The sequence below is a fragment of the Microtus pennsylvanicus genome, chromosome 3, assembly GCF_037038515.1.
Source record: "Microtus pennsylvanicus isolate mMicPen1 chromosome 3, mMicPen1.hap1, whole genome shotgun sequence".
NCBI lineage: Eukaryota > Metazoa > Chordata > Mammalia > Rodentia > Cricetidae > Microtus > Microtus pennsylvanicus.
Genome location: NC_134581.1, coordinates 61,461,102 through 61,479,862, shown reverse-complemented (window position 1 = coordinate 61,479,862; position 18,761 = coordinate 61,461,102). Strand labels below are relative to the sequence as shown.

Here is an 18,761-nt window from a genome sequence, read left to right as displayed (position 1 = left end):
CAGCTCTCTTATCAGATTCTTGATTTTTTTCTTTGAGCTGTGTCGGGTATGTGCTGGGTTCTGAGTGTACGTACGGAGGAGGCCAAGTTTCTGCTGCATTTGTTGGAAGCAGATAGATTGTACTACTTGGGATACTAGAACAGAATAACTCAGACTAATTGCTTAAAACAACAGAAGCTTTCTGATGACCCTGGAGACTGATAGTCCCAAATCAAGGTTCCAGAGTGGTTTCTAGGGAAGCTGATTTCTGGCGATGCCATTTACCTTGCAACTGGCCAGCTTCTTGTGTTCTCACATGACTTTTACTGCGTAGTCCAGAGCGATGTCTCTTCCTCTTATATGAAAACCATTCTTGTTGAATTAGGGGCTACCTCTGCCACCCATTTAATCTTAATTGCATCCCATGAGGCCCAAAGTCCAAATACAGTTACACTGGGGACTGGGTTTGTCTTCGTTACTTCTCTACTGCCATAACAAAATACCACAATGAAAGCAACTTATAAAAGAGTTTATTGGGGCCTTCAGTTTCAGAGGATGAATCCATAGCCATCTTGACAGGAAACATGGCAGCAGGCAGGCAACCATAACACTGGAGTAGTAGTCGAGAGTTTATATCCTTGTTCAAAAGTAGGAGGCAGAGAGAGAGAGAACTAACTGGGAAGAGCATGGGCGTTTGAAATCCCACCCCTGCTGATGCACCTGTTCCAACATGGCCACACCTCCTAATCCTTCCCAAACAGTTCTTAATCAAACCACCATAGGGTTTCCACATAGGAATTTGAGGTGAGGTAGGGGTTACCATTGTCCATAACAGTTGTGAAAGGTGCTGTGTTTGGCTCCTGATAAGAGTAAGGCAGTCCAGCTATTCCGAAGAATTGCTAATTCCTCCCAGGATGGGATAGTAGAAAACGCTCCAAGGAAATGGCATTCCATTTTCTGTTGTTACATAGTAATGAATCACCTCTAAACTTACTTAAGACTGCCTTATTTCTTGACCTTTTGTTATTCTAAGATATGATTGGGTTCAGCTGAGCACTTCTAGCATTTGGGGTCTTCTACAGTTATAGTAGGGTAAAGACTGAGACTAGGTTTATCATTAAGATTGATCAAGGCTGGAATGTCCACTGAGGTTTTCCATCTACAGGAGGTATCTTCTGGCTGTTCGGATTCTCAGAACAGGGAGACTAGGCTAGCCAGATGGCTTAATGTCTCATGATTTAACTATAGGATCAGATTTCCCAGAGTTTGGTCCACCTGGTTTTAAGGGGAGGGGACATGGGTTACTCCTTGGTGGGAGGAATATCAAAATTACATTGTAGCAAAACCATATGGATGGGACATCTTGTTGAGACCATGATAGAAAATATATTCCATGATAACTTGTGTGATAGATCTAGAGAGAAAAAGATTTCTTCTGATCAAGGCAAGGGAACAGATACATCTAAGCAAGGACCAAGTGTGGGAAAAGTCCACAGCGAAGAAGAAACGAGGCGGCACCGGTTGTGGTGGTGCACACCTGTAATTGCAGCCCTGGGAGCTGAGGTGGGAAGAGGGTGTGTTTGGGGCCATCCTGGACTACAGAGGCAGGATTTGAGAATGAGAATGCTGAGAAGAAGGGAATTTTGGAGTTGGTGATGGAGAAGAGAGTAAAGCTTTATAAACAGGCGAGTGCCGCTAAAGTTCCTTGTTGAAAATATCTGATGGGAATGGAAAAGATAGATTTTTGAGCAACTATTTAACCTATTCTAACTGCTCCACACCTTTTTGTGGCCAGCACAAAGCAACTAGCAACATTATTTCTTACCCAGAGATGTTTAAATGTAAAAGTAGGGCATGGGGTTAGGGAGCAAATGTACTAAAACTTCATTTTGGAGTGAGGGTGGGTTGTAGTTTGACACGTGGATTCATTTCTCACTCAAAGCACATGGTTTAGTATGGTCCGTAAGGCAGGTTGTCTGGAGACCCTGATACTGGTAAAAAGGCCATTGTAGGGCTCTGGTGAAGGGAGGAAAAAACCCAAACCATTGCTTGGCAGTGATACTGGAGGGTGAGATTGGAGATGCTGGATAGCAGGGTGGGTGGGCAGTTAAAGAAAGCAGGCTCTCCATACCAGGTGTAGCAACTTTATGAAGCAGGTGGTTCTAAGTGTTCAGTCATCACAAATGACAAGCTGTCTTAGAAATACCGGTTTCCCGAGGTCATACACACAGAGCCATCATGTGCTGTAATAACAGTGTAAGACTCGTCTTTCCCGCTTCTGCTTCCGTATTTAGGCCCCACGGTTACCAGAATAAGAGACAGAAAGAAAGGAGCCGGTTAAACTGGGCTGCAGAGGATTTCAGCTGAAGCGGCTTCTGAGAATGAGGCTGAAGTTAAGAGTTTGCTGAGGACAGGGACTGCTTACTTTTGAGATGCCAGTGCTTAAATGAAGCCCACCTTGACTTTCTAAAAATGTGACTCCTCCCTGCTTCTGAATTGGACCTGGGTATCTATTGCCTATGGGATAAAAATGAAGCCCTCAACCTCACATTGACTCGAGTCTTTCTTTGCCCTGAGCTTTGCTCCCTCTAAATTCTCCACTCTAGATGAACACTCATGTTATAGACCTTTCCTCATAGCTTTGCTTACCTGTGCCTCCCGCGAGGAATTCAGTGTAGACGAATCTGAGTTTGAATTAAAGCTGCTCCAGTCTGTGGCTTTTGGAATGTTAGTTAATCTCTACTATAGCTCCTCTCAGCTGGAGCCATGACGACTAATAACTGAGCTCACAGCCCTTGTTGACTTGGTGTTCCTTATCTGAACATGCCCGTCCTGACTTTGGTGCCTCACTAGACACCATCCAGGGCATAGCACCCCCAGTCCTTGATTCTCTTCAGCCAGATATCTCGTGACTATGATTAGTTCTTTCAGTGTCCAAGGCAAAGACTGTTAAAGCTAGAATGAACTTTAGGAAACGTTTTACCAAGGATGCCATGGAGGGAAGTGATAAGAAACACTATCCTTTGAGACGCTTCAGCTCAGGGAGAAGAACGCTGCTCCCACCCGGTCTCTGCTCATAGACCAGGAAGCTAGGCTTCCAGTTCCTTCTCTAACCCCCTTCTTAGATAGACATTCGGTATCTTTGTCCTGTTTGTTCCCTAATTGTTGGATTTTGTTTTCTCCATATCACACAACGATTTATATGTTTTGAAATTCTGCCCTCCTGTCAAGTGAGCACAATTTGTTAGTTTCTTTGTCTTAATTTCCTCTCCACAGTGAAGCTCTGGCAATGTGCTTGTTGATGTTGAAGGATGTTGTTAGCTTTAGAGGGAGAGTTTAACTGGTGACAGGGTGTGACGGGCACATAGAGTTATTAGTTTAACTGGTGACAGGGTGTGACGGGCACATAGAGTTATTAGTTTAACTGGTGACAGGGTGTGACGGGCACATAGAGTTATTAGTTTGGCATCTGCACATAAGTAGATGGTCAGTAACATTTTTCTGTTATTTTTGCTGAGGGTTTTACACTTAGACTTATCTAGGCTGTCCTGGAATTCACAGCATTCCTGTCTCAGCCTCCTAAATCCTGGACTTAAAGGCATAAGCCAACATACCTGGTCTTTTTTTTTTTTTTCTGAAACAAGGTCTTACTAAGTTGATGAGGCTTTATAATTTCATACAACCAACCAGGTGATGCTGTACTGGTTTCTCAACAGCCCTTTGAAGTGCATGGACCACTTCTGTGAACTCATGTCAAGTACTGAGCTACAACAGGTTACAGGCCCGCCCAAGTCTTCCAAGCCATGCTCAGTTCTAAGATGCAGCTTCAGCTCGGAGTATTTGGTAGTTAGTGTAGTCTGCCCAATGTCCTGTCTTGTCTTTGGAGGAAAGTGTCTGACGGCTGCCTTTTGACAAGATTTTTTTTTTTGCACTTTAAAACATACATTAATTTATTAAATCTCTACTGTAAGTTAACTTGTATTGTTGCCATTTTATAGTCAAGGAAACAGATTCAGAAGTTGAAGGGACTTGCATCCAGACAACATAGCTTTGCTGGCATCTTTGCATAAATGCATTTTTGTTCCCATGATATTGTTGTTCTGAGTGCTGAGTACCTGCATTCTCAGTTTGTAGCTGACAATAAAAGTTTGCCTGACTCTGAAAAAGAGTTCCAATATGTATGTCCAGATAAAATCATTCTTTAGATATATGATGTTTGCTTTATTGTCCTGGTGTCAAACCTACACCAGCTGTCTGCAGAGCTGCTCTCTGTAGGTAAATTCAGAGTTGCTGCCCCATGCTTTAGCTTCCTTTCGTCTCTCTCCTTCCAGAGTCAATGCCTGTGTGGATGTGGTGATCTCTGGCGTGAAGCTTTTGCAGGCTCTTGGTCTCAGTCCTGGGAGTGGAAGAGATCATGCTGTTCTGCACTCAAGAAGTGATCTGGAAGAAGCCTTTGTATACTTCATGGGGAAGGGAGCTGCTGCTGAGCGCTTCTTCAGTGATAAGGAAACCTTCCATGACATTGCCCAGACTGCATCTGAGTTCCCTGGAGCCCAGGTTTGCCCCAATTACCAGTGCTACAAACTTTGTTAAGGGAGGGAGATAGCCTTTTTTTTTTTTTTTTTGCAGGGTTCTTAGAAGCAGCTTTCTCAGCCAGGCATTGGTGGTGCACACCTTTAATATCAGCACTCCAGAGGCAGAGGCAGAGGCAGAGGCAGAGGCAGAGGCAGAGGCAGGTAGATCTCTGAGTTCAAGGCCAGCCTGGTGTACAGAGGGAGTTCCAGGACAGCCTCCAAAGCTACAGAGAAACCCTGTCTCCAAAAAAACAAAACCAAAAAAGGGCAGCTTTCTCTTTTCTCTTTCATTGTACACCAAGATCCAATTCTGTGGGTTGGCCCTTTTTGTAAAATTTTGTGTTGTGTATGTCATTAATCCTACTATTTCTTTTACTTGGACTTCTGTTCTGGGTCATACAGAACACCCTCCCCCCTTCTTTGTTACCAGACTAAAGGTTAGAAGTATGTATGTCTATTCCTAGTTTAGGTTATAATTTATTTTTTCCATATTTGTGTGTGTTTCTATACTTCATTTTTTTAAATAAATGTATTTATTTATTTTACATCCCAGCCACAGTTTTCCTTCCTCTCTTCCTCCCAGTCCCTCTCCCCTCAGGTTAAAATTTTTTATATATAGTTTGCAGTAATCTTAATATGTCTGAGTCCTTGCCAAGAAGGAAGGAAAAAAAGATAAGCCCACACAGAGCTCTATCTAAATCCTTTTGGGAAGGGGTTTGGGAGTGTCTTCACCTTTATTTCGTCTGTCCAGACCAGAGTGTTTTGAGAGGATGGAGGCTAATGCTCTGTGAGAAGGGCTGTCCTGTGTGTTAGGGAGTTGTCAGCAACCTCCCACTTCAGACTGCTAAGTGCAAAGCTCTGCTCTCCACTGTGGTGGCCAAACTATCTCAGATACTCTCCTGTGTTTCCTGTGGGGAAGAGGCGCTGGCAGTGTCACACTGTTTGAAATCTGCTGGTCTAGATTGGTAGTTCTCAGGCTGAAGTATGTGTTGAAATCCCTGAGGGGAGGTGGGATAGGGACTCTTAAAAGAAATTGCCACTGGTGTTCTGAGATCCTGTTCAGTCTGTGGAAACCTAGAGTTTTCTTTTCTAGCAAGTTTCTTGGTTAACACTATTGGATTGAGGACCTTGTTTTGAGAACCACTTGTTTATAGAGCAAAACACACTAGACATAGGAACTTCAGTATCTTTAGCTCACCTGTAATTATCAACAAAACCCTAGAACCCACATGGTAGAAGCACAGTGTGTGGTAGAAGAGTCAGTTCTAGAGTTGGAGATACAACCTTGGCTCTTCCCATCTCACCAGCATGCCTGTCCTCTACAAACCCTGGGGATGAGTTTTGGTTCTGATTTCTCTCATCCCAGCACCACTAAGCTCCAGTAATTCTTCCTCCTTATGTAGGGCCCTCATTTTATGCAAAAGACAGGTCTCACATAAGTATGAACCTGAATTCTGACTAGGGAAGTTTTTTGTTTTGTTCTGTTTTTATAGATTTGTTTTTATTATGTATACAGTATTCTGCTTGTATTCTGCCTGCAGGCCAGAAGAGGGCATCAGATCTCATTACGAATGGCTGTGAGCCACCATATATAGTTACTGGGAACTGAACTCAGGACCTTTGGGAGAGCAGCCAGTGCTCTTAACTGCTGAGCCAGTTCTCCAGCCCTGCTAGGGAAGTTGTTAATACATTTTTAATTGGTACCAATCACAGGCAAACCTTGGTGACCATTTTGATTTTGATCCCTTTGAGATTTAAATTCGTTTTGTCTTCTGAAGTGGCCATCCTGAGCATTAGAAATGAGCGAGGCATTAGCCAGCCAAGTCTGTAAAGGACACAGTTGTCATATCCATCCGGACGGCTCAGCGCAGCAGCAGAAGTCCTCTCTCGGAAGGGAACACTGGTCTTTATGATCCTGGTATTTAAGCCAGTTTGCTTTATGTCCTCTTCTGCTTTGATGGAGGGGGCAGGAATCCTACAGGAATTAAATTCTGCTTTTCGATGGTCCACATTATTTCTAAACGTTAGAAAAATGTCTTGCTTACCTTCTACTGATGCCTCAGTTTGGTACCTTTTCAAATTACCGTCAGCTGTAAGGCTGGTGGCCTGATAACCAACAGATAAACCATCCTGTGGAAACTCTGTCTGTTTTGTAGCTATCTTGAAATTTCCCTAACATTTCCTAGTGAATTCTTCTATCCATTGTAGTTAAGTAAAACGTTAAATCTGACATGTAGACTAAATTTGAGCTACCCATCACAGAAAATTCTAAATTTTTATGTAGAAAGCTATCTCTATCCTGCCTAAACACAGATTGATTGACCTAAAGCACAGGGTGAGAGTAATGGCCAGCCTCTAGAGTAAGTTGTTTAATCTCTGCCTCTGCGTGGGTTAAGGACCAAAAAGATGGAGTGTTGCTCAGGGGGAACTTCTCAGGCTTCTTAACTGAACTGGCTGTTATTTGAGTTTCCAAGGCATCCGAATCCATGCTTAGCAACATGAAGTACCAGCTGGAACTGCCTGCTTTCTAGATGAGAGCTGCAGTGTGGAGAGAACAGGAGTTGTTCTGTGTGAGGGACTTTACCTAGGAGAGTTTATTACCAGGGCGGCCATTGTATTTCCTAACATGTCAGTGTGCTACTTCTACCCTCTCTCCAAACTTAGCAACAGACACTTACTTAGCCCATATCCTAAGAAGGTGATCCCTAACCTGAAGGAGCTAGTTGTGTTCCAGATGTTTACCACTTAAGAGGTGAAGCTGTGTTAAATGCTATTCAAGTTAGGTGATAAGAGATCCCTAATCCTGTCTAGAGAGGACCATTTTGGAGACTGAGATGTCAGTGGGGAAAGGAGAGCAGAGACAGTATCATATGTTGTTGGAAAGGACTCAGGACCCTAATATAGAAGGGCAGGGTGTCCTAGCCAAAGGTCCAGGGACCCAGAGGAAGGCTGACTTGGAGAACTACCTTTCACCGCTGCAAGATAGGTGTGGAAGAGAGATCATGATCTGAAAGCAAGAAAGGCTCTGTACACCCGCTGTACACAGTGTCAATGTCAGCATTCCTCAGTGATGCTGCTTCTAGTCTCTTGTGTCCGTTTCCCACAGTATCCCCTTGGTCCTTTCTTAAACTTCCCTCTTTGCTGGCATTTCCTCCTTCAGGCCTTTCCTTGTAGTAAATAAATCTAATGTGGATTTGACACTGGGAAACAGGCAGCACAGCTACATACTTCACTGTCTATTCCTAAAGTGGATAACGTATAGAATACAAAGAGAGGATGTGATTAATTATTCATAATGCACATCTCTCCTTGGTGGGGTAATTTGTAAGCTGAAAAGTCTGGGAGCAATGTTTGTCCTTTATGAAATGTAAGCTGTGTTGTTGGAGAAACTAGTGTGCAGCGCAAATTCTAATTGCTCTTACTTATAAAGACCCAGAGCCAGATATCAGGGTAAATGCTGAAAGATGAGAGAGACAAAGGAGCAAGCCACAACCAACTCTTATCTGCTGTCTCTTGTTTCCTCTCACCTTATATTCCCCTCTCCACCCAGCCATATCACTTCCTGCCTGTCTGTACAGACCTCCAGACCTCTATGGTTAACTAGCGGCTAACTCTGCGCTCTGATCTTCTGGCAAACTTTATTTGTTAGAGGACAAACAAAATATCTCCACACTAGTGTTATTTAATTAAATGATCATAACTAGAATTTATGCATACAAATTGGAACCAAGCAAAGCAAAACTTACCTGTATTATGGACATTGAATTAAATAAAATACAAAATATTTTTTAAAGGTACATTTTATTTTATTTATTTATTTTTTTTTTTGGTTTTTCGAGACAGGGTTTCTCTGTGGCTTTGGAGCCTGTCCTGGAACTAGCTCTGTAGACCAGGCTGGTCTCGAACTCACAGAGATCCGCCTGCCTCTGCCTCCCGAGTGCTGGGATTAAAGGCGTGCGCCACCATCGCCCGGCTTAAAGGTACATTTTAAACTAAGCATGTTGGTTCATGCCTGTAATCTCAGCACTTTGGAAGCTTGATATAGGAGGATTGCTGTGAGCTCAAAGTACCCTAAGCTACATAGCAAGACACTGTGTCACCCACTTCTCCACCCCAAAGTCCCCACAGAAAATTACATTTTAGAGCCCAGTGTGATGAACTCCTAATCTCAGCACTCAAGAAGGAGAGGAAAAGAACAAACAGATTAAATGACGAAAAACAAAACTGCGCAGCTACATCTTAGGACTAAGGATGCAGCTGAAAGCACTCACAGGCCCTAGGCTCCAGCACTGAGAGAAGGATGTGCTCGGGTATTGAGTGATATTTAGGAGAATGACATAGTCGTATGCTCCATTAAGGAATCACAGGATGTGGGATAAGGTACAGTCATACCTTTTGTGTTTTCTATTCTCTGCTTTAACTGCCTGGAAGCTCAGGGCCAATTTGATCTAATTCAAACAGCCATACTGATTTTCATATTTATTCTCTCCATCTTTCCTTATTACTCCGTGTCTGTTTTGTTTTGTTTGCTTTGAGACAGGGTCTCTCTGTGTAGCTCTGACTGTCCTGGAGCTTGCTTTGTAGATGAGGCTGGCTTTGAACTCACAGAGTTAAGCCAGCTTCTGCCTCCAGAGTGCTCGAATTAAGGCATGGGCCACCGTGATGCCTGGCTTTGTTTCTGTTTTATTAACCTCATTTGTAACCTTTGTTGTCAAGTCACCTCCAAGCTTGATGCAGGTAGCCTGGTGATAGATACATGTGATCCTAGCCCATGGGAAGTGGACAGAAGGATCAGAAGTTCAGCACTAGCCTCAGCTACATAGGGAGCTTGAGGCTAGTCTGAGCTACATCAAACTCTGTCTCAAAAAAACAGGAAAAAAGAAAAATCAAAATATATTAGTGGGGGCCGGGGTGATATCTCAATGGTTAAGAGCACTGACTCCTCTTGCAGAGGACCAGAGTACAATTGCCAGCACCACATGGAGGCTCATATTTCCAGGGGATCCAATATCCTCTTCTGGCCTCTTCAAGTATCACAAACATGTGGCACACAGACACAGACATAGGCAAGACACCCATAAACACAAAATAAAAACAATTCTGAAAAAAACGAGTTAAAATTGCTGGGGTAGAAATGGACTGTGTTTTTAACCTTAGAAATGATTAAGCTTGGGTTATGCACTTGTTTGAGTGCTGATAACCTTGAATTGTCTTACAGCACTATGTAGGAGGAAATGCAGCTTTAATTGGACAGAGGTTTGCTGCCAATGAGGACTTAAAGGTAAGTCACATTTCCAGATTAAAACGTGTGTTTTTTAAAATTTATTAGTTTTTATTTTATGTGCATTAAAATGCAGTGTTTTACCTGCATGCATGTCTGTGTGAGGGTATCAGATCTTGGAGTTACAGACAGGTGTGAACTGCCCTGTGAGTGCTGGGAATTGAACGCAGGTCCTCTGGAAGAACAGTCAGTGCTCTTAACCACTGAGCCATCTCTCTAGCCCCAGTGTCTTTCAACTGGTGTTTCCTCAATGTTAAGAGCAGGAGTGGGTCTTGGTTTCTTAATTCAGTCTGTGGGTCTACCTAAGCTTCTGGCGAGAAAGCAGTATTGTGTTGGGGATGAATGTAGTAACTAATGATGTTTGGGTACTTACCGTTCGTTAGATCAGTTCTTCTGCAGTCATGAAAGGATAGTTAATACTGCTGTTGATAGGACTGTTCTTGCTTTCCACATAAGGAAATGGGAGGCCTAGAGGCATTCACACTAATACATATGGATGCTCAGATGCTATCTAGATAGCCTGACCTAAGAACCCATGTTCTGATGAACATGTAATGGCTAAAAGCATGTGGATTCTGGAGTTAGGCTAAGTAGGAGATTAATATAAGTGATAAGAGAAAATGGAGTTGGTTGTGTTGGTGAACCTGGATCCAAAGTGCAAAAACATGAGAGCTGTCAGGTGTGGTGACTCCAGAGACAGAAGCAAGTACGTAGAGGTGTATATTCAAGTCTTAACTTTTTGATATAAGTAGACTTTTAAATGACCCGTATAGCCAGGTGTAGTGGTTCACATCTATAATCCCAGAAAAATCACAAGTTCTGGGCCAGGTTGGAGTACATAACAAAACTCTTCCTCAAAAACAATCTCCCAAATAAATAAATATTAATTATTTGCTTGTGATATGTGTAAAGTAAAATCTGAGTAAGTAGTGGGATAGATGTAAAGGGGAAAGCCAGCGTGACAGTAGTTGCCTTTGCACTGTAAAATAGAGTTTGGATTAGAGCTTTCAAAAAAGAAAAATATATATCCAAAACTAAAATGGTAAGCAGAGATTTAACAAAGATGATTTCAGTATAATAGCAATAGCCTCCAACTGTCCTCCCAATTCCACTCAGTGCAGAAGAAAACTGCTTACTCAGATGCTATTTTAAACCTTTCATATGGACTCTCCTGAGGCTAGTGTTCATTCTGTCTCTGGAGAAGCTAGCCTAGGACTACAAGACATTATAATAAACAAGCCTGGCCTTGAGAGTAGAAAAGACATGGCACTTGCTCTGTCCTTACTGCAGTCTCATGGTTTTATGATTCTCAGAATTAAGAAGTCCTGAGAGGCTAAGTAGGGTGTCCAAGGTTACCTAAGCTAGAGAATGGAAGAGCTACAATGTAAACACTACACTCCAGACTGACTACTTTCCTCTACTGCTCTCAGAAATTCAGTTTAACTTGTCCAAATGCATCCCAATATGGACCAGATAGTACCTGAGAAATAGCAGAAATTAAGAACTAGGTTTTCAGCTGAGTGGTGGTGGCACACATCTTTAATCCCAGTTCTTGGGAGGCAGAGGCAAGCGGAGCTCAGTGATTTCAAGGCCACCCTGGTCTTGTGCTACAAAGCTGTAGCACAAATAATATAAACCAAGAGATAGATATTGCATTCAAGCTGAAGATAAGGAAAACAAAGCAGCCAAGCCAAGGAAGTAATATTAACTGAGTAAACAGGAAGTGTGAGCAAATGATTTCCAAAATAAATGAGAAATGACAGAAACAGCTGGCTGCCTGGACAGTCACCTAAAATTCCTCAGCAATGTTGGGGCATCCACTTTCAGCCTAAAGGCCTAGAATGTTTGACAGACTTTTCTGTGGAGGACTGTCCTGCCTGTCTTGACAGGGTTTAGTGTCACTATCTTTTGTGTCCTGCTTGTCTTATTAGGATAGCGTACTGTCAGCAGCCTTGCCCAGCAGCTTACTTTTGCCACAAAGAAAATAAACTCCATGTGGATATTGTTCGATGCCCATGATCTATCTACTATGAAGTAGATTGTTACTACCAGAAGCAGACATGTCTCATTGTGAAAAAAAAAAGAACCTATGTTAATAATTACATTATTAAATGAGTTGTATAGGTACAATACCTTGAACAAGATTAGAAACATAAATACAGTATGTTTTAACAAAATTAATCTCAAATTTGTATCAATATGCAAAATTTGTATAATATACAATAATAATATATAAAAATCTAATCCAAAATATTTGAAATTAGTAGTTGCTTTTTAAAAGTAGATTCAATAATCTAATTTTATCATATCTATATTCTCCTTTTTTTCTTTTCAGAGTAGATTCAGTAATCTACCCTTTTATCCTATCATATCTGTATCTCCCTTTTTTCTTCTCAAAAGAGGAACTCCAAATCTCCTTTGTTCAGCTTTCCTCCTGTTTCCAATCACAAATTGTAACCAACCCCCAACAATGACAAATATCTATAACCCATTGAAAGACCAAAACCCACCCACCCGTACCTCTTGGGAATGTAGGTGTCATAGTCTTAAATTTACTTCCTGCTGTCTGAGGGCAATGGTATCTTTAGGGGATCCTGAAGAGAAAAATTTGGGTTAATTGTCAAGTCCTGGGAGAGGCAGCTCTATCATTTGTTGTCCAGTCTCTGTGTAATGGGAAAGTGCAGGGCTGGTCTCAAGTCCTGGCTAGAGTAGTCTGTGAGGCTGGATCTTCTTAGCCAGCCACCTCAAAATTGTTCTGAACAGTTTGTAGTCCAAAGCCAATCTTTAGATAGTGTTTTTCAACTTAGTGGTGTTATCATAGTCCTGGAGGAATTGTTGCTGTGGGGCCCCATCCTCCTTTCAGAGACTTCAGAGGTCACTGTTAAGCATGGTCATGACTCACTGCAGAAAACTAATAGAGACTCAAACCCCAAATAATGTACCAGAAGGTAAATAAAGCCTTTTTCTAGAAGTAGTTAGTATTCTATACAACTGTTAACATCATGATATAAGGATATATGTGTGTATATATATATATCATGTATATGATATATAAATGTTGTAAATCTTGGGATACTATTTATACCTTAAGAAAAACTGTTAAAGAGTCAAAATAAAACCAAAAGATTATGAGATTAGTGGCAATAAAATAGTTCTTAAATTTTTGTTTTTCTTCTGTCCCTTATCAGGTGGCTCTTCTGACATGAGACAGAGATTTTGAATTTTACTTTAATAAGCATGCTTGGGTTTAGAGAAGAAAAGAGCCACACTCCAACTTCAAAGACAGCTTTAATCTTTAATTGGACTGGACTTCAAAAAGACCATTTGCATTATATGTCTGTAGAGAACAGCAGAAACAAACATTTGGGAAGATTTATGAAATTTCATCCTGTTGGAAAGGTGATATACCAACAGGCCAATTTGCTCTTTTGTTTTGTTTTTCGTTTTTTTTAAGATGATTTGTCCTTTTTCTTCAAATGTCTCATTTGTCCACTAGTCTTCAGATTCCTTAGCTGTATTCCTTCACTCTCCTGAAAAGACAAAAACAAAACCCTTCCCCAACCCTAATTTTGGGGAGATTCTCTTTTGACATGCCATATTTGATAAAATGAAAAGATTTGTTAGTTTTATAGGTTAGTTTAGATTAAACAGCCATGCTGTTTGATGAACTATCATCATCTCTTCTAATTAAGAAGTGTCTCTTGTTCAAATTGAACCTTTATCAATTTTGATGGTATCCATAGTTTTTCTTCTCCTGTGGAAACAAAAACAAAACCCTTCCCCCAATGTAACTCATGTCCTGGTTTCCATTCTGAGGTCAATATATCTTTAAAGTATACTGGCTGATTTAATTCCATAGTTTTTTCTAGTATTCACTGTCTCTCCACAGCTGTTGTTCCTTTCTCACTAGCAATTCTAAAACTCAAAGTTAATAAAGCATTATGCAATCTATTTCTGGGGGTCTTGCATCCCTTTCTGTTTATTTAACATATCCTTTGGAGTTCAATTTGATCTTTCTATAATTGCCTGGCCTGTATAGTTGTATGTTATATCTGTAATATGCTTTATATTATAATAAGCAAATAACAGTTTCATTTTCTTAGAGACATATGCTGGAGCATTGTCTTTATTTGTACAGGAATACCCATGATGGCCATAGCTTCTAGAAAATGGTGTGATTACTGAGTCAATCTTTTTTGAACTCAAAGGACTTTGATTCATTTTACTTAAATTTTCTGATTTGTAACCTGCCTTACCTGATTTTTTTGCATCAGTATAGAATATAGGGTCTCCAGATACTGATTTTTCCCATATAATGTGAAGAAGGATCCAGTTGCTTCTCTTTGTGAGTTGAATTCTCCTGCTTTTGGAATATTTGTTGTTAATCTCTCCTAAAAAATTACTTCAAGTTCTTTCCTAGGGTTCACTTTCTTCCTATAATTTGTCAATTTCATCATTAGTAAATGGTACTACAATTTCTGCTGGGCCTGTTCTGTTAATTGATGAAGTCTCAATTTTCCATTTAGAATTAACTTAGAGACCTTTTCCACATAAGTTTTTTTAATTTTTTACTTGGTTTGTGTGGCAAAAAGATCCACTCTAAGATAATATCTTCCCTCTGTGTTAAAATTTCTATAGGTGAATGTTTGGAGGGTAATATGACCAGAATGCAGTTAAGATTTGGATCCACACAGTCCACATGTGCCTTCTGTAATTTCTTATCTATCAAAGCCATTTCTCTTTCAGCATGAGCTGATAGTTTCCCGGGACTATTTACCATCTTATCACCATCTAAGGTTTTGTTTAAATTACTCAGTTCATCAGGCTTTATCCCAATAGTGGGCTGTGGATTGGAAATGTCTCCTAGCAATCTTTGAAAGTTATTAAGAGTCTATAATTGATCTCTCCTAATTTGTACCTTTTGGGGTCTAATTTTTTTGTAAACCTATTTTATAACCAAAGTAATTAATAAAATATCCTTTTTGTATTTTTTCAGAAGCAATTTGTAATCCCTAGCAAGGCAAAATTTTCTTTACTTCTTCAAACATTCTTTCTAAAGTATCTGTATTTTATTAAACTGATAAAATGTCATCCATATCATGGTAAACTATAGATTGAGGAAATTTCTTACATATTATTTCCAATGGCTGACATATCATATTGGTATAGGATGGCCTATTTAACAGTCCCTGTGGGAGAACCTTCCATTGATATCTCTTATCAGACTGAGAATTATTGTAAATAGGCACTGTGAATGCAAACTTTTCTCTGTCTTTTTCTTTAAAGGTATAGTGAAGAAACAGTCTTTTAAATTAATAACTATAAGACCATAGAAAAGGCAAAGGAATTCCAGAGTGTAGAGAACCCATTGGCTAAATCACCTTATTAACAATTCTTAAAACTGTTACCATTCTCCATTTTCCAGCTTTCTTTTTAATAACAAATATAGAATTTCAAGGACTGGTTGATTTTTCAATATGCTGAGAGCATTTAGTTGCTCCTGTACCAGATGTTTTAAAGTCTGCAGTTTCTCTGTAGTTAAAGGCCATTGCACAACAGTTTTGTCTGTTGACCATTTTAAAAGTAGGGCTGTTGGTGTCTTTGGAAATTCAGCAGCTGTTGTACCCTGTTCTTGTACAACCTGAGTGGTCGGTGACCATATTTTTATAATAACTTCTAATATTTGTTCCAGAAATGTAGGTTAATTTATGGTTTGTTTCTAAGATTTGGAGAATATTAATCTGAGTATTCCATGTAACAAATCATGTTCCCACAAATTCTTTGCTATGTTAGCCACATATGGCCTTAATTTTCTTTCCCGTCCTTCTAGCTCTATACATTTGACCTATCTCATGCTCTGTTTTGCCCGAGATAAAGTTCTGATCCCTAAAAGCTGAACATTTACCTCCTGAAGAGGCCAATTTGGATACCGAGATTCTGGTGAAATTATTGTAACATACACACCTGTGTTTACCATACCTTCGATGACAACATCATTTATTCGTATTTTTAATTTTGATCTTTGTTCATTTATATGTTTGTCAAAATACTCATTCTGTTGTTTCTCCTGAATTTTTTGTTCTCTCTTTTATAGCTGTTATATTATTCAGAGCAGTATGGTTTCTTACAATAGACATTATGTTCTTTAATTGCTCTGGGAAGGAGTTTTCCTCTGTGATGACAGGAAATGACAGGACCAGATTTGGCATAGGGGCCCCTCAAGGAGTTTCCCTATGGCAAAGGGTTACTTTGAATATCTCTTGGCTGATCTACATTCATTAGTCCAATGTCTGCCTTTGCCACACCTGCATAATCTAGAAGGGAAGGCATTCTGTTTGGATTATGCTTAGAAAAAAACATTGTTTCTAGGAATATCCTGTTTATAATCTCTTTTGAGGTGACTTTGTTTGCATCAATCATAAACACTTTGACATTTTGATTTTTCCTCAAACCTCTGGAAATCACCTCTCCTAGCCAAGCATCATCATTGTCATGAGATTCAATATTGATTATATCTCAGATCCATTCCTCCAAAGGTCCTGACCTTGCCTTTAAAGGCCTAATTATCCTTTTGCATTGAGAATTAGCATATTCAAAAGCCAGAGATTCAATTATCATTTGTCTAGCTTCTAGATTTGGTATCATTCTATTACTGATGAAGACAATCTTTGTAAGAAATCTGTGATGATTTCCTTTGGGCCCTGTATAACTTTAATAAATGAGTCAATTTTTTTTTCTACTTCTCCAGCTCTGTCCCAAACATTCAAATCTGCTACATGGCATAAAGCCAGGGTGTGGTCATTATATAAATATTGCCTTTCTATAGTAGCATAATCCCCTTCTCCAAGAAGTTGATCTTGGGAGATTTCTATACCTCCAGCTTTACTCCATTGTTCAATAGTCTTAGCCTCATCTCTGAACCAGACTCTAAAACAGCTTTAACCAAGTCTATCCAGTCTTTTGAGATAATTCTATTACGGAGTAACCATAAGTTTAATATTTGCTTTGCAAAAGGTGAATACATACCATATGACACCATCACTTCCTTGAATCTCCTTAAATCTAACTTTGGCACAGGAGCCTTTTCAGCTCTTCAGAGCCTCTATCTGGCAATTCCTATAAGGTTACTTAATATATTAAGGTTGGTTGTTTGAAAAACTTAGGCTATTCCTCTGTAACCTTATAATGCAATACTGAAATTGGTTGTCATTTAAATTCCTCTGGATCTGAATATCTCTATGTCTGTTTTATTTAGTTTTTCCAAAGACTGTATCTTGGCAGTCAAACCAAACAACTTTTTAAGAGATAAACCAAGAATTATCAAAACAATAACAAGGATTATCAAAGTGATAATTAACAGTACGCCAATCATGGTTATATTGATTATCCCTTCATTTAGTTGTTTCATTTTTAAATCATGCATTACATAATCATACAGAGACCTAACTTTCTCTATTGTAATTGTGTTTCCCATTTTTTAAGATGGGAAAAAACTCTCTCTTTGAACTAATTTCTGCCTTAAAAAATTCCCAATTTTCTTACCAAATCTGCTACCAATGATGATGAGGATGTGAGGCTTATTGCTGTTATGTAGAATAATAAAAACCTGACTGGATTTTAAGGCAGCTACCTAGTTTGGCAGCAGCTTAATAGGGGGATTCAGGGAAAGCCCACCAGGAGAGAAGAAAGCAAAACCTAGCCTGTAGGGTAGTGACTCTGGCCACGTGTAGCTCTGGTCCAGCCACCAGCAAATGGCTTTTTTATAAATTTGTACCCCAAAAGTTGGGTGCCAGATATAGCATAAATAATAAAGGCCCAGAGACAGATATTGGGTTCAAGCTGGAGATTAGAAAAGCAAAGCAGCCAACCACTAGAGAGCTCTACCAAGGCTCAGACAAACAAAGGCATGGTCCCATCTTCAGTATGACTGCAGACTGCAATGCTCTCCACCAACCTTAGACTGCAGAGAGCTCTTGTCTCCTCCTGCCTTATATAACTCTCTCTGCCCAGCCATACCACCCCTGTCTCCACCTCCCTAGTGCTGGGATTAAAGGTGTGTGACTCCCTAGTTCATGGAACACCTTTGTGTGAGTCTCTTTCTCTTTTTAGACAGATTGAGTCTCGTGTAGTCCAGGGTGGTCGTGAGTCCTGGGATTAAAGGTGTTTGCCACTATTCCCTGATCTCTAGTGGCTTAACTCTGCCCTCTGATCTTCAGGCAAGCTTTATTTATTAAAACACAAATAAAATATCACTATACAAACTGAGTTCCAGGACAGCCACGATTTTTACACAGAGAAGCCCTGTCTTGAAAAACCAAAAAAGGAACTAGGTTTTCCAGAGGTGCTAATACGAGCTAACCCATACGTAGTTCTTACCACAGCCCAGGCACTGTTGGAAGTGCTACTCACATTTGCACACACTCACTCCTGTAATCCTCACCAGTGCCTGTAAGAAAGTCCTCTTTTTATTTTCCCCCTTGGAGATAGAAGAGTGAGGTACACAGAAGTCAGAACAGCTCATTGCCTATTGTTAAGTAGACCAGCTTCAGAATTGTACTTCGTTTCTTAGAAGTAGACCTGGGGAGTCTAGTGAAGGCCAGCTTAGTGCAGTAGTGAAAGTGAAGTCAGGTGGCAGAAGAGAAGCAGTGCCTTTAAACAGACATGTGTGCATACATATGGACATGTCCAGCCAGGGCTCTTGACCACTGAGCCATCCCTTTTTTAAAATATTGACTTGTCCTTTCTTAAATATTGATATTCCTTTTTATTTATTTATTTTTGAGACATAGTTTCTCTGTAGCTCTGGCTGTTCTGGAATTTGGGTAGACCAGGCTAGCTTTGAACTCAGAGATCTACCTGTGTCTGCCCACCAAGTACTGGGATTAAATGCATGTGCTACCATGCCTGGCTTCCTTTTTTTTTTTCTT

The 18,761-nt window shown here is 40.2% G+C and overlaps 1 protein-coding gene across 5 annotated transcripts in view; it reads left to right on the top strand.

Annotated features, from left to right (window-relative positions):
• The window catches only part of Adpgk (ADP dependent glucokinase), a 46,764-nt gene that overhangs the window by 2,167 nt on the left and 25,836 nt on the right, over positions 1–18,761 (top strand). For 4 of the 5 annotated variants that reach the window (XR_012910007.1, XM_075965697.1, XM_075965695.1 and 1 more), the window contains exons 2-3: positions 4,311–4,536; positions 9,772–9,834. Coding sequence is in view for 4 of the 5 variants with exons in the window: in XM_075965697.1 (XP_075821812.1) it covers positions 4,311–4,536; positions 9,772–9,834 (289 nt within the window). In the remaining variant the exon portion in view is untranslated. The remainder of the gene's footprint in view (positions 1–4,310; positions 4,537–9,771; positions 9,835–18,761) is intronic. The other variant, XM_075965696.1, reaches the window with a different exon arrangement.